Here is a 15,898-nt window from a genome sequence, read left to right as displayed (position 1 = left end):
GGTGAGAGCCAGCTGACTCAGGTTTGCTTATCAGAACGTGTGCGAAAAGGCTGTGAATGCGTGTGGGGATGCACACACTACAGTTATCATCTGAATTTCTGTAACTGCTTTCCGCCCTTTTCTGTTTGTATCTGCCCTCGAGGCTGTTTACAGCTCTCTCCCCCATGGCACACTGGGGGCAGGGGCGGAGTGAGCGAACGGCCGGGTGCTGCTCAGCTGCCTGCCGGCTGAAACCGCGGCGTGTGGCAGCGTGCCTGCACCTGTGTGCCTGTGGGGACACGCGTCCTTGTTGTCCTTCCACTGCAGCGCAGCAGTCATGGGAGCCGTCCCACCTCATCTCTGTCAGCTTTCACACTCTTGCCTTTGTTACCCCCGTGCCCAGAGCCAAAGGGCAGATCTCTGAAATCTATCTTTGCCCCAGCGCCCCGAGGGGTGGCTGACAGAATCAGGTACGGAATCCAAGGCTGGAAGTGAGTTTCTCCACAGATTTGGGGTTTTAATAAAGAAGAGATATTCATATGGAAAGAGTTATAGAAAATTATTTATACAAGTCAACTTGCTGTTGTGTCCCAGCTTCAGGAAGGAGAATGGAGCAGTTTGCTGCTGTTTTGTGCAACAGGCAGGGAAAGGTGATGCTGCTGCCAAGGCCAGGGCTGCCCCTTCTTGGGAGCAGAGGTCCCTGTTCCAGCCATGTCCCCACAGGCTGCTCACAGCGATGTCCCCAGGGTGCTGACAGCAACGTCGTCATATCCTGCGTCCTCGCGTGGTTGTGCTGGAGTGTCCCCGAGGTGGGGAGAGACGGACACCTCCAGCACAGCCATAGCATCATCGTAGCCATGTGAAGGGCTGTGATGGGGCTCAGCAAGGGGGTCTGCAACAGACATGGATGGGACATTGGTGAGGATACAGATGGGAGGGGCTTTGTGCCCTCACCTCCCCATCAATGCTGTTTTCCCGTGTCCCCTCTGAAGGGTGCCCTGTGCCCTTCTGTCCTCCCAGCGCACCTCTGTGCCCGTGCCCCTACCTGGGGACACCTGGAGGTTGCTCTCCTCTGCACCATCCCCACTGGGTTCCGACACCTTTTTCCCTGAGCCCTGGGACAGGGAGCCTGGAGGTGAGGAAGAGCGTTAGGGACACAGCAGGGCATGAGGACAGCCTGAAGCCCCAGGGACTCTCCCGCTCCCACCTGTGTGGCTGGGCACCTCCTGGTAATCAGGCATCAGGCTGTAGTCCAGCTCCTCATACACAACCTCAGAGGCAGCATCCTTGCTGGGGCCTGCAAGGCAGCGTGCATGGCTACAGTGCCCCCAGTGTCCCCAAGGTTCAGCCCCGTGTTGGAGAACCTGCAGAGCGGTGCCCACCTTGGCTCTGGGCCCATGTGCGGTGTGCCAGAACTGCCAGGGCGGCCAGGGCCAGGCACAGCAGCGTCCCCAGGACCACGCACAGCACCGTGAGTGCTGACACCCTGCTTGGCGCTGCAGTCAGCGGGACGGCGCTGTGGGTGAGAGCTGTGGGGCAGTGATAGGAAGCGTGAGGCCCCGTGGGGATCTCATGGCAGCAGTCAGAGGACAGTGAGCGAGGACAAAGCCATTTTTGTTGGGGTGTCTCTGTCCCAGGGGCTGCTACCTGGGGCTGGGCTGGTAGCCTCACTGCTGTCCCTGGTGTCCTCGTCACAGGAGATGTAGGTGATCCCAGTGGTGTCGCATTCCTGCAGCTGCCATGGCGCTGAGGGGCAGCGCCAGAGCGAGCGGGCTCCCTCCTCACAACTCACCCAGCCCAGCCAGGCGCGCTCCGAGCCCTCTGCAGGGATGGCTGCCAGAATTCCCCCAGTGCCACAACCCAGCTGGCGGCAGACGGCAGTGGCCGTGGCGGGGCTGGTGCCGTTGGCACAAACAGGACCCCACGTCCCCTCATGCAGCACCTCCAGGTGTCCACTGCATCTGCTGCTCCTCCCCGTCAGCCGCAGGTCCAGCAGCCCTGCAACGAGGTCAGGGGATCACTGCACCCCGAGGGCGGTGGGGCTGCTCCCATGCAGAGGGATGGTGGCACTCACCTGAGCACACAGCGCCCGCTCCACCTCCAATCTGGCAGCCACGCTGCACTGGGGCTGCGCAGTGCCACAGAGCATCCTCTGTGCCAGAGCAGCCCCCGGCACCTGGCCACAGCGTCCCAGTGCCAGGCCCAAAGCGCTCGGAGCCAGGTGCCTCCAGGGCCCATCCGCAGCCCAGCTGGCGACAGACGACGGTGGCATCCTGCAGGGTCCAGGTGTCCTGGCAGACGGTGCCCCACGTGCCCTCGCTGTACACCTCCACCCTGCCGGCACAGCGCCCCGGGCCGCCTACCAGCCTCAGCTGCTTGCTTCCTGCATGGGTGGGTTGGGCTAGGGATGGGGATGGCAGCATTGTGCTCGTGGCCCTTCCCTGTGCACTCACCTGAGCAGGCAATGGCCAAATCCTCAGGGCTCCTGCTGAGCTCTGTGGCCATCCCTGAAATGTTACACTGTGCCAGGAGCTCCTCGGTGCCCACACAGCGCAGCTCCTGCAGCTCCATGGGGCCCGAGCCATTGGCTGGTGCAGCATAGATTTTCTCAGGCACACCGCAGCCCAGCTGCCGGCACGCCACGGTGGCAGTGCCATTGTCCCACAGCCCCACAGACACACGGGCCCAGACACCGGGGCGCACGGCCACCTCCAGCTGTCCGTCACAGCGGCTTTCCCCACCGTGGAGCCTCAGGGGCTCGGTGACACCTGCAACAGCGGCTGTACTGTGGGAACTGGCATTGCTCCCCACCTACTGGAGCTTCCCATGGTCCCCACACCCACCTGAGCAGTTGACGGCAGCGGTGTGCCCAGGGGGGCAGGCGGGCTGCCCCAGTACCTCCACAGGGCACTCGCCTGGATGCCGCTCGCTCCCACTGCAGCTGAGGGCATCACGCCGCAGTGTCCCCATACCCATCCCAAAATGGCCTGGCGGGGGCAAGGAGACTGCAGAGCCACAGCCCAGGTGGTGGCAGAGGGTGTGGGCATCGGGCAGGTCCCAGGCAGTGGCACACAGGGGTCCCCACACCCCTTGTGCCTCCACCTCCACCCGCCCGGTGCAGGCTGAGCCTCCGTCCACAAGCCGTAACCCGGTGTAGTCTGCAGCAGAGAGAGGGGTTGGTGGAGTGAGGGACCCCCTGAGCACTCCACACTGCACAGGGCCCCTGCAGATCCACAGCCATTGCACTTACAGGAGCAGATGATGGCTGTGGTTTGGGTGCAGGTCTGGATGTGCGGAGGCCGCTGCGTGCAAGCAGACAGGAGGGGCTCAGTGCCGTTGCACTCAAAGGCACCATGCCAGAATGGCCCCTCTGCTGCACCAAATTGCTCAGTCCCATATAGGGCCAGTGCTGTCCCGCAGCCCAGCTCTCTGCAGACGACGTGGGCGGCCATGAGATCCACGTGGCCGTGACAGATGCTGACCCAGGCCTGGCCCTGCCGCACCTCCAGTCTCCCTGAGCACTCACTTTCCCCTCTGGCCAGCCGGGAGAACCCTGCCAAGGGAAGTGGGCTGCTGGGCAGGGGGATGTGACTGATGGCCTCCCCATAGTGCCATATGCCCCCAGCTCTCACCTTGGCAGACCACAGATGCGTTATAAACACGAGGAATATTGTAGGGACCCCAACCAAAAATGTTGCACTCCCAGATGGCCTTCTCCTTCCCATTGCAGTTTTCAATGGCCAACATAAGAGGAGTGTGGACTTGCGAAATATCCCACGTAAATGTGGTGTGAGAAGCCGAGCCGCAACCCAGCTGCTGGCACACCACCTCAGCATGATTCATGTTCCAGCCAATGTCACTCACTGTGCCCCAGCGTCCCCGCAGCTTCATCTCTACTCTCCCCTCACAGGGTCCTCCACCATCCACCAGCCGCAGCTCCAGCGCCTCTGCATCAGGGATTAGGCTCAGCCCTGGCTAGGGTTCCTGGCACTGTGTTTGCATCCCAGTCACCCTGCCTCACCTGTGCAGATCACCCCAACGTCCCACTCATGGCCACAGAAGTGGTTCCCCCAGCCATAGTGAAAGCAGTTCTCCAGCTTGGTCTCAGTGCCGCGGCAGTAGTACGGATGAAGCCAGATGCGTCCCTTGCCTTGCCCGAATGGGGCATATGGGGACGTATGGGCCACCGTGCCACAGCCCAGCTGATGGCACACCACACTGGCCGCTTGCATGTGCCACTGGATGTTGTAGCTGCAGACGGATCCCCATTCGCCTTCATGCTTCACCTCCACCCGACCGGCACAGCGCCCACCGCCATCCACCAGCCGCAGCTCCTCGCTGCCTGTGGGCACCCCGGGGACATGGCTGAGCCAGGGGGTGGCTGTCCCATGGCTGCAACCCTGCCCCTCTGCTTCCCCCTGTCCCACGGCCACCCCACTGCCCCACGACTCACCCATGCAGAGCTGCAAACTGAGGAGCAGCCCCAGCACCCTGGCAGGCATCATCGTGCCCCACATGCACAGCCTGCAGCCCAGGATGGGGAGGGGGAGATATAGGCAGCCCCTGCTGGCAGGAGCCAATGGGGATGGCGAGGTGCGGTGGGAGCCGTTATCAGCAGGGTTATCAGCCGCCTGCTGGGTCCCAGCCTCCAATAACCTGCTTCGTGCCCAAATATGAGAATTCTCTGCTTCTGGCGTCATGCAGCTCCATCATCAGTGTTCATTGCCTGCATGTCACCAAGGAGAGCCAGCCTGCCTGCATGCTGCATGTCCCTGTTGTGAGGATGGCCTGTGACCATTTATTGCGAGTCCCAGCAAGGACAGGACCAAACAGGTTCTCCCTCTGCAGCCTAGAGCCCACCCCATGATTGTGAGGTTCTGGAGCTGGCATGGTGATTCCAAAGGCAGCAGTTTCATTCACATCCTGACCAGGATATAGTCTGGAGGACCATCCCCAGCCCCTCACAACACTGTCTGCATTGGGGCACATGCAGCACCATGTTCTCCCTGCAGCACAGACAAGAGGGGATGTTATCCATCACATGGGGACCCAGTGTCAACAGCAACCTCACACAGCTGCCGTGCCACCCGCACAGAAGCAATACACTGCATAAGGTGATGCTGTTCTACTCGAGCCTGCAGCATGCAGGAAGGTCTTGCTGCCCCGCTTTGCTATCGCTGCTGCAGGAGCAGACACAGGGACAGCTGCAGATTGCTGCAGTCCTAGGGCTGTGCGGCTGCTGCGAGGCCAGCACAGCAACCCCAACTGCACAGGGGAAGGAAGGCAGCAGGCCGAGCTGTCCCTGCCCGTGTCCCCGCGTGCAGCCCGGTGTGGGGAAGGAGGAAGTGTGCGATGGGTGCGCGGCCGCTTTCAAAAGCAAAACCCTGCCTGTCCGCAGGGCTGGGATGTGGGGCAGCGCCCGGCCCTGCTGCAGGGTCACTGCGTGGCAGCACGGCTCGGTGGGCACCGGGGAACGCGGCTGTGGGGCCGGGCTCTTGCTGAGGGTGCGGGGATGCAGCATGCGGGACGGGGATGCTGGCAGCACCCGGGCATCGCTCCCGCCCTGGCGGGAAGGCCTGGCCCTCATGGGATGGACGAGCGAGCGAGGAGGCCACCATTCTTCCTTGATTGATGGCAGCGGTGGCACAGAGCTGATGGGGCAGGACGGCTGCTCGGCACCCTCCTTCGGCAGCATACGTCAGGGAGGGGAATCCTGCCCTCAGCCGCTGCGGGTCCTTACAGACCGCGGTGACAGACAAGTGCAGGAGGTGGCTCAGCCCCCGGCCCGATGTCTCTGGTGTCACAGGGAGCTCTTTCACGGGGTGCTCTTCCCACTGCCAACAGAGGTGTCCCCAGAAGTGCAGATCCTCCCAGCAAGCGCCGGGTGAGAGCCAGCTGACTCAGGTTTGCTTATCAGAACGTGTGCGAAAAGGCTGTGAATGCGTGTGGGGATGCACACACTACAGTTATCATCTGAATTTCTGTAACTGCTTTCCGCCCTTTTCTGTTTGTATCTGCCCTCGAGGCTGTTTACAGCTCTCTCCCCCATGGCACACTGGGGGCAGGGGCGGAGTGAGCGAACGGCCGGGTGCTGCTCAGCTGCCTGCCGGCTGAAACCGCGGCGTGTGGCAGCGTGCCTGCACCTGTGTGTCTGTGGGGACACGCAGTCTTTCTTGTTAAGTAGACATGGCAGTTTTCTGAATTCATTATTATATTTGGGCTTCTGTTTTCTGGTAAAGTAATTTCATAAGGATCTGTTTGTGAAGGCCTGCCTCTGCTGTCGTGAGGCCCAGGGCTGTGAGCTGTGATCTCGCTCTGTGCCCTCTTTGCTGCCTTAAGGATCCTGAACTCCACTGGTGATCGCACTGCAGCCAAGGCTGCCCTTGAGGTTTCCATTCTCCTCTTGCCCTTCCATGTGAGTGAGAGAGAGCTCCAGCACAGCACCTCTGCTCGATGGCTCCTCTATCACTAGGATGAATGTGTCACCAGTGTATAGGAACCTGCTGGAATGCTCTGACCCTGCTTTGTGCCCTAACATGAGGTTTGGCTCCTCTTCTGGCATCATGCATCCCCAGCATGGGAGCTTGGTACAATATTTCCCTGATGTAAGCCAGCCTTCCTGGGCACTGCATATCCTTGAGCTGAGTCTGTGGCTGTGCCCACGGGGAGTGGGTCTCCACAAGGACAGGAGTATCCCCAAATGGGAAAGTTTCCCCTGCACAGGTACCCTGTGTTGACATCAACTGCATGCAGCTGCTGTGCCACCTGCAGTGCTGGTGATAGCACTGTGGCTTTGCGCATCCGTGGGGTTGCAGGCAAGGGGGCTTGGGGCCCTAGAAGGGCCCAGGAACCTGCAGAGCTTTGCGTGCACTGAGCTGCGGCACAGTCCTTGGGGGAATGTGCCACCTGCAGGGAAATATTGAAACTGTATGAACTGATGCTCCTCTACTTGAGACTCCAGTGCGAAGGTAGTTGATTCGCTCCCTTTCTTTGGTACTCCAGATGCCAATAGTCTGAACGAAGAGACAGGTGTGGGAGATGACTTGGACCTCTGATACAATGTCTCTTGTTTCTGAGGGAGCTCTGTAAGACCTGTCCCCTTCTCACTGACAAGGAACATTCTCAGAAATGGTGATCCTATCAGCAAGCACAGGGTGAGAGTCAGCTCACTCAGTCAGATTTACTTATCAAAACATCTAGCTGCAAATTTGTCCTGGCCACTCAGGCTTCCTTTGCTAGCAATAAATCAAATAAAACAGGTGATTATAAATGATCTAATGATTGCAGATGGACTTCAGATGTCTCAGACTGACTTTTCTGGCAGTTAAAAAGAGGTGCAAAGTCTTTCAGTTGTGAAGTATCTTTTTGTTTTTTTGTTTTTTTGTTTTTTTTTGTTTTGTTTTTTTGGTTTTTTTTTGTTTTTTTTCAGCACAACGGGACAGAAGTCAGCAAATCCCCAGGTTAGTGGTAAAGTAAGGAAGAGGAGAGGGAGAAAAAGGAAGGCAGCTCATAGGCACAAAAGCCACGTGTAAGCATTTATGTTAGGAGAGTGCTCTTTTGAGAGTTTCTAATGAAGGCCTTTTCCAGTGCAACACTGAATAATAAAAGTAGGAATTGACGGTAACCACATCTGATCTGTCACGCTCATCAGTGAGGGCACGTGAGCATGCAGGACTGATTGAAGACTTCTGTGTTATGATGGTAAGAAGAAAATAGTAAGAAGACAATAAGAGAACAGTGCTGAGATGCAGACCTGACAAAGCAAAAATGGAAATGATGCCAGGAAACAAACCTCTGGTTGTGCTAGTGGATCTAGCTACAGGTGCCCTTCCAGGAAAATCAACCTGGACCTTGCAACCAATAAGACTCTGAACAAGGCCAGGAGGTGGACTAGGAGGAGTGCAGGCAAACTGCAGAGCTCTGCAAGCCCATGGTGGGAGCAGGAGGAACAAAGCAGGGAGATAGGTAGGAAGGGTATGAACGCACATGAGGCTCTGAGGCTGCTGGTCAAGCACCAGGTGCTGTGCCCACGTTCCCCAGTTCTTCTCTCCCTGACCTCAGGAACAGGTCTAGGTAGTATCAGCACAGCCAACCCGCACATTTCTTTTCCCAGAGCGGCCCCCTGCAATGCAGCCATTGGTCACAGGCTGGGCAAGGCCTAAGAGTGGGGAGATGCCCTGCCATTACGGGTAGCCTCAAGCAGTCAGGTGAGAGGGAAGTGTCACTCAGATCTGTTTTGTTGCAGGAAAGAAGGCTCAGACGAGTTATGACAGTGCTGTACATCCTGAGGAAGCAGAGCTAATGTATATGAAGACTGACAAAGTGGAAAGTACTTATAGGAAAATGAGCCTTCTTGCTTTTCAATGACAAGATTAGGCAGGTGTGTTGGCAATGCAAACTGTAATGATCCTGGAGGGTAGCACTGGCAGCTGCCTGCTGTCCTTCCTCCCTCTCCTGAATTCTAACTTGTAGTATAAAGCAAGGAAAATCCCCTGGTTTCCCAAAGGAATAAAAAATTTGCTCTTGGCAAATGAATACTGTGTTCCCCTGTTTGGTTATTGCAGACATCAGGCAAAATATGAACCCTTTCTCAAGGAAGAAAATGAATAAAGGTTACATGCTGGCCAAGAAGAGATTCTGCTTCCTAGCCTTAGAGTTTGCTTGCATTCATAGCTGCTGTTTTACTCAATTCCGATATTCTCACCTAAGAGTTAAACAGAATCTGATTGAGACTAAAGGTCTGCCTGATGATAAGGAGCCCTGTGTTGGTGGTGACGTGGAATAGCAGACCTGCTCGTACCGTGCCTTGCCAGAAGAAGGCGCATCTGAGAGATCTGGTGGGAAAAAAAAAAAAAAGTTTTCCGGTTGATGTAAAATGAAAACGGTGTCATTTTTTTTTTCTTCCTGCTTCTCAGTCTCACGATGCACTGGTGTTTCTTAGGCTGGATGTGGCTATAGAGACAAAACAGTTCTCGCTGTCCTTGCTTCTTCCTTTTCAGACACCTCAACTTACAGATTAGTTCCTTTCAGGTTTGTTTTTGCAGGCTTCTATGTGGCTGTCACTATGATGTAACGGGCAGTTCAGGCTGAAGTCGTGCAGGAAGAACTCCTTTCTCCTGTACTGAGCCACTTCTGGATCAAGCAGCTTTCTGACCTCTACCGTAAAGCAAGTAGATTCTGAGCCCTTCCCACCTGAGGAAGTTTGTGATGACACAGGGCCTTACACGCACTAGAAAGCTTAAGATGCAAAGGAGAAGGGTTTTCAGAGGCAAACACTAGAAATGAGTGGTCTCCTTCTCTTTCAAGGCTGACAGCTGTGGTCCATTCTGCTCATCTCAAAATGTTCGTGTTTACAGACAGGGAGGTAGACCCATTTGACTCCAAGAATATGACAAAATGATGAAATTAGTGAAGACACGCCATGTCAACACAGGCTTTTCTAAACAAGTGAGCTTCTGGACAAATAAAGAAGGTAGATAAATGGTGGAGATATTTTGTAGAGACTTATATTCCATCTAAACACTACTCTACACTTCAAGCAGAATGATCAGTAAATGTTACCTGTCTGTATTTAACACCAGTCATAATTGCAGGTAAACTATGCATGAGTGGTTCTGGCTCATTAGGTTTCTTAAATCCAAAGGTGTTTTTTAATAGGGCAATAGGACAGCCTGTTCCTTGTCTGCAGGTCTGAATTGACTGATCAGAGAGGCAATGTGATTTGAGAGTAGGTGTTTGAGAACAAAGTTTAATGGAAAATCCATTTGAGCCTTCTTTCTGAAATTGAGGCACTTGGGATAATGAGTGAGCAAAGGGCTGGCTATAGTGAGGGCATTAGAGGCAGGGAGAGAAGCAGGAATTGCCTGTGTTAGGCAGTATTAACTGCTAATTAAGACTCATTATGGCCAAGGATGCAGGCAGTTATGAATTCCAGTAAAAGACTGGCAGCTTTCGTTGTGTGATCATGCGGGGCTAGTTCCTCTAGTTGATTTTACTGACAGAGTTTCCTGGATTAAGTAACAATGCTGCAATTCTAGCTTATTTTTCTTCTCGATCAGGGAATTTGTGTCTTACATGGTGACCTCAGCAACATCCACATGGTTTAGCATCTGAGCCGCTCCCTCACCACCCCATGATTTTAGCTGATGTCAGCCTGTTGCTCAATCTGCACCTCCTGACTGGAGAAGTGCTTTGTAAGAGAAATCAGTACAGCCACTTCTGCTTTAGAACTGATTTCACAGCTTACTATCCTTGGCATCTTGGCCAAGTCCTAGGTGTTCAGTGGGCAAAGGGGAGCTGCCCAGGCAGCCCACTCAGACCATAGGAAGATATGCATTCCCCAAGGGAAATGGCATCAGGAAGGGCTGTTTCTGGCATGAACTGGGGGAGCCAACTCCAGTTGCGGTGCAAGAATACAGACATCATGCCAATATCTGCAATGGTCACCTCTATGAAGGCCCCAGTAGGACAGTAAGGAGTTGCTGCATGGCGAGATTTTCAGTCCACACGTTTTGTTCCGGATGTGTTCAGCCCTTAACATTCCACAGTGAGTCCATATCTGAAGAATGTCTGTGAGCTTTCAGAAGCAACCAAGCACAAGCAAGGAGTCCAGCCTGTGTGAAGTATGCGAGGAGCAGAAATCTGTTTTCTTGTCTGATTGGGAAGTTCCTGATTTGACTGGTTTCAGTCTTGGTCATCACTGGCCTATTGAGACAAGTTTGATAAAGTGTGTCCATGCATGACTGAGCAGGCTTGCTTATAAGACCGAGCAACCGAGGGAGGGACTGATGATTGAAGTCAGGTTAAGTATTTCACCAACCTTCCTAAACCTGAAATGAAGCTGACTGCTGTCCTAGATGAGAGCCTGCACTATTTGCTATCTCATGAGACTGACAGTAAGAGCTTTTAACTGGAGCCTCTTTCCAGAATGCTGGCCTAAATCACAGGACAGTGTTATCTGATTGTCAAGGTATAAGAGCCTGATGGTCCGTCTGGGTTTAATGATTCGTCCTGGTCTGTTCTGCACAGAATCTGCCAGCACAGCCAGTGCTACAGTCTGAAAAAGCCCAATGTGACTGCTAGGAATGCATATACTCCTTTCTGTAGCACCACATACTCCTGCAACTGCCTTTCCTTGTGGCTGGCTGCGAGGGCCAGGTGCTAGTCCTGAGAGTATTGTTCTGGTTGCTGAAACATTGGGCTATGCCCAGAGATAACAACATCTGCTGAATTTATGCACAGTCCTCCTATCCAATCCTATGTTACATTAGCTAGTCAAGTCTTGCCTCAGTATAGCCTACTGATACCTTTTCCTTGTTTAATTTCCCCCTGGCCAGTTAAACCACTAAGACCCAGACTGTCCAAATGGTGTCTTGGGGATGGACAACAATTGCCGATATGAACATGCACAGGCAGGTGGGCAGCCTGATTGGGGTACAAGGCCGTGGGACAGGGAAGCTTTAGAAGAGCTACATGGCTGCACCTCAGATGGCCTCAGGTGACAACACAAAGGACAGACAGGATGGGGACATGATTAGTTTCTGATGGATTACCCAATGAAATCACATCCTTTAAAAAAAGGAGGACCGCTGATGTTACACTAATTCTGGATTTTGCTACTAAGTAAATCTGTATTACCACAGCTACAGTACATCCACCTTGTACAGAAGCTGTAATAGGAATAAAATCCAGAGCTTCTGACTCACAGGTAAAGTAGCCTTCAAATCAGGATAAACAGGGTTGGTACATGCTAGTAAATCCACCAAATCTTGCTTCTGGCCATGCTGAGCAGGCAGAACTATTGTAATGTTAATTAACATTGCTCTTCCTCACCCTCAAGCCCCTAAGCACTTTTTTCCTACCAACACTTGCCAAGGAAGACAAATTCAATTAGAAGGATATTCTGAACAAATTAGAGAAGTGTAACCTCCTGGGGCAGTCAGTTTAGACTGTCTCTATGCAAAAATATTTGGGGGTGGGGAGGGATAAGAATTCTAACCTCTTAGAAAAAGTGTCTGTCCAAAATGGGTCTTGTATTACTTGCCTATAAAGCACAGATTTGTTACACACACTTTGGGACTTTCCTATGTCGGAGCTGCTGACTGTCTCCTGAGCACGTTTTCCTTGAGTAACTTTCTGTTAGCCTGTGTTTCTGCCATCAAACTGCTTCCAGGAACTGGCAGTTCTGTGTAACTGGCCATTTGCATTCAGAGCTGCAAGTACTCCGTGAAGCCTGCTGCCTAAAACCGGAGTTTCCCCAGGAAATTGCGCACCTAAAAGAAACAACAGAGGAATTGAACAGTGTTTCACCCAAGGAGCTACGGGAGGGGTTTGCAGTCAGAGTTCTGTGTGTAGGATTTCTCATAGAACAAGTGGAGCCCAGATGTTCTCAGCAAACGGCTTTCAAAACAGTTGAGGCCAGCGTCAAATTTCCAAGCACGTGATGGAGCTTGGAGCCAAGTTTGGGGTCGCTGTTTTGTTTACCCAAAGTCTGCGAGCTGAGTTGCACCGAAGGCTGTGGGTGGGTGGAATGAAATTTTCTGTAACAAATATTTGACCGGATGTGTGGTTTATCTTATTTACAGGACTTTGAGCTTTGAAGAAAGGCTGCTGTGTTTTTGTTATTGTCATATTTAAGGCATATTCAGCTCTCTCTTGCTCGCTGGGCTTAGATCAGGCGTTGCGTTTTAATTCAGATGTGTTAGTACTCTAACCATTAAGAAACCAAGCGTTTTAAAGCCAGAGGGGAACCATTTCTATTGATGATCAATGAAACATTGCACATTCGTCAACGCTCTGCCTTGTCTGACTGCAGTGACCTCTGGCTATGTGGAGGAACACCTCTTGTCAAAGGTCGACGTGGGTGCCTAAGTCACATGCTAAGATCTTGCTAAGGCAGTGAATCAGCAAAAATCCAACTCCCACTTATAGAAGCTCAGAATTTACTTTTGATGTGTACTGCCCAGCATCACATACAGTGTGTGCCACTCACTTTGTTGAGAAACTGAGGTGTGCAGAAACAGAGCACATATTTTTTCTGTATCTAGGTATACCTTGACCTCTGCCAACCAATTCTTTGACTTGATTGCCTCTGTATATCTTCTATATACATCTTGTATATCTAAAGAAATGTTTGTCAAAGGAGTTTGGATTATTTTTCCAAACTGAAATTGATGTCTCAAGCTGCCATATAAGGAAACTAAGTGTTACTGTCCTTGAGATGGAGGATTTTCAGATCTGTGCTTGACACACAGTAGTTAAGCTGTAAAAGAGATCTTGTTCCTTTGTTTCAGATGGGATCTGAAACAGAGATTGTCTTCAACAATTTGAGGCTTGTGTGGGTAAACAATGCAGTGACTTATGCCTGCGGGCAGCATGAAGAATGCTTCTGCTTCACACCAACAAATAGCCAAGAGGTGACACAGCTGCAAAGTAAGGCTGTGCATGCTGTCAGCTAAGCTGATGGATCAGCCCCTGGGCAGCTGTGATGTTTGTGTGCAAAAGGATACTGAAAGAAATAATTTGGACTGCTGGGCTCTTTTTCCTCAACACACCAAGATCTTTCATCTATTGCCTTTGAATGACAAGGGCCAGGATCTCCCTACTACTTTGAATAGTTTAATGAATAACGGCCAGGTATGCAATTAGTTAGTATTGAAAGTAATATTACAGAAAGTAGTGTGCAAAGCATTGCCAGATGCAGAAAATGAGCTTGCCAGTTAACAGATGTGAATGTCATTTGATGTGACGCCCAGAGCACGATAATGCTTCTGCCAGGCTGCTTCCCAAGAATGCCCATAACTCCACTCCTGGAGGATGAAAGAGGGCTTAACCCAAGGCAAAGGACAACATGATGAAATAAAGTTAAAACACTGTGATGGTAGTTTGAGACAGAGAAGTTTGGGTTATAGCTAAACCTGAACTCTTCTAAGACAAGTGTGAGAGACAGGCCTTCTGTTTGCCCCCAAGACACCGTGATACATGGCCTTTCAACCCAATGTTTCTTATTCTGGCCAAGCAAATCTGCTGCTGTCAATGTTGATGTGCATGTTTGTGCAACTTGTGATTGATCTAAAAAGCAGAATTTACGACTTCCCTTATCTTACTGACATTTGATCACGGGTGGCACAGACTGTTCAAACTAGAGGAAATATTCCTGTTATTAGTAGGCTATTTGCTCAGTTTCTTACAAATTGTGCTGTTGCTCAGCCTTTCATGAGACAATGAAAGGATTTATGCGTGCTTGGTCACGATGAGACTGGAAAAAAATAAGCAATGGTTCGCCATCTATAAGGTGCTGGGCAACTTTTCCTAGTTCACAGTATGCTTTTGCCAGCCACAGGCAGAAGGGTCCGGTGGCAAGAGAATGCAGACAGCAAGAACATGTACAGAAAAATTGTTTGGAGGTAGATTCAAGGTTAGCCCTTCTGGAATACTGAACTGTGGTCTGCAATCATCTGGCATCAGAGGCCTGCCAGAGCATAAAGCTATACAGAGGACAACTGACTGTAAATACACCTCTCGAGCCAAATGCAAGGTTTCTGCTTCCAACTGCTGAAAATACCACTGTGTAAACAATAATGCAAGTCTGCCCAGCGGTTACAACTTTCTTTCTTTCTTCTTTTTTTTTTTTTTTTTTTACATAAGCATTAGCGTGGGAGGAGAACATGAGATTTCAAATGTACCTGGCAGCCTGCGAAGCAACAGGTACGGCCTTAACGATCTTAATTACTCCTGACAATTAACTGACAGAAGCAACGGAAAGCTGTGAGACAGAGGAAGACATCGGCCCTGTCTCTTTCAGACCTTCAGCTACAGAAGCAAACACACCCTATGCCATCACCCGCGGGCAGTCACAGGTTCAAACACCAAATAAAACTTTGCAGAACGGGCTGCTCTGAGGAAAAATTAAGTCAATCAGAGCTTATAGGCTCAGTGATTCATGCTGCCAGTGCTTGGAGTATTTCTGACAAATGTCAGCATTTTCTGTTTTCTTAGTAGAAGTCAAGGTTTGGGGAGCTCAGCGCTATGGGGTGCTGTCAGTTTATGGAGGACATTTCTGGCCCTCAAGGTTGCTCCTACAGTCTGCCTGAAGTGTCAGAAAGTCGAATAGTACAACGTTGATTGAAAATGAATGACATTCAAATGGAACTGAAGAGCTGAAATAACCATCTCAGTATCAGAAGTCCCAGTTGGACCTTTGGGAGGTCCTGGAGCGTGTCCAAAGAAGGGCAACGAAACTGGTGAGGGGCCTGGAGCACAAATATGAGGAGCGGCTGAGGGAGCTGGGATTGTTCAGTCTGGAGGAGAGGAGGCTCAGGGAGACCTCACTGCACTGTACAACCTCCTGAAGGGAGGCTGTGGTGAAGAGGGATTTGGCCTCTTCTCCCAGGCAACAAGCAGGACCCGGGGAAATGGCTGCAAGTTGTACCAGAGGAGGTTTAGGTTAGACATAACGAAGAACTGTTTCTCTCAGAGAGCGGTCAGGACTGCAATGGCTGCCCAGGGAGGTGGTGGAGTTGCCGTCCCTGGCAGTGTTCAGGAGGCGTCTGGATGAGGAGCTGTGTGATGCAGTTCAGTGCTGGTGGTGGCAACGGTGATGAGGAGACGGTTGGACTGGATGATCTTACAGGTCGTTTCCAACCTTGTGATTCTATCATTTTATGATTCTGTGTTTGAACAGGTGTCCTAAAGCCCCCGCCAGGTAAATGGAACAGCAGCAGGCAGGCCATGCTCGGTACTTCTTTTTGTGTGCACACGGTGCCTTTGCTCACTAACACGCAGCGAGTTTCCTTCCCAAGGTCATTACCAACCAGCAGCCATCACTGCAGGTGCCCATTAATGTCTGGAGCACTGTGGATGTACCTCTCTGCTGCATCCGTTTCTTGGGCTGGCTGCTTGGGCTAACCAAGGATTTTGA

The 15,898-nt window shown here is 52.0% G+C and overlaps 1 protein-coding gene across 1 annotated transcript; it reads right to left on the bottom strand.

Annotated features, from left to right (window-relative positions):
• Positions 1-707: 707 nt before the first annotated feature.
• LOC306948329 (scavenger receptor cysteine-rich type 1 protein M130-like) lies at positions 708-4,496 on the bottom strand (the record flags this gene model as incomplete). The annotated part of the gene is made up of 12 exons (XM_079537915.1): positions 708-871; positions 1,025-1,108; positions 1,187-1,276; positions 1,362-1,508; positions 1,627-1,977; positions 2,054-2,362; positions 2,433-2,747; positions 2,823-3,137; positions 3,230-3,532; positions 3,612-3,926; positions 4,001-4,321; positions 4,433-4,496. The coding sequence occupies 12 exons, from the start codon at positions 4,494-4,496 to the stop codon at positions 708-710; spliced, it is 2,778 nt and encodes a 925-aa protein (XP_079394041.1).
• Between the last annotated feature and the right edge of the window lie 11,402 nt (positions 4,497-15,898).

This window comes from Tetrao urogallus (assembly GCF_951394365.1).
Source record: "Tetrao urogallus genome assembly, chromosome: 6".
Classification (NCBI taxonomy): Eukaryota; Metazoa; Chordata; class Aves; order Galliformes; family Phasianidae; genus Tetrao; species Tetrao urogallus.
The sequence above is the reverse complement of the archived record's forward strand: the minus strand, read 5'-3'. Positions and strand labels throughout refer to the sequence as shown.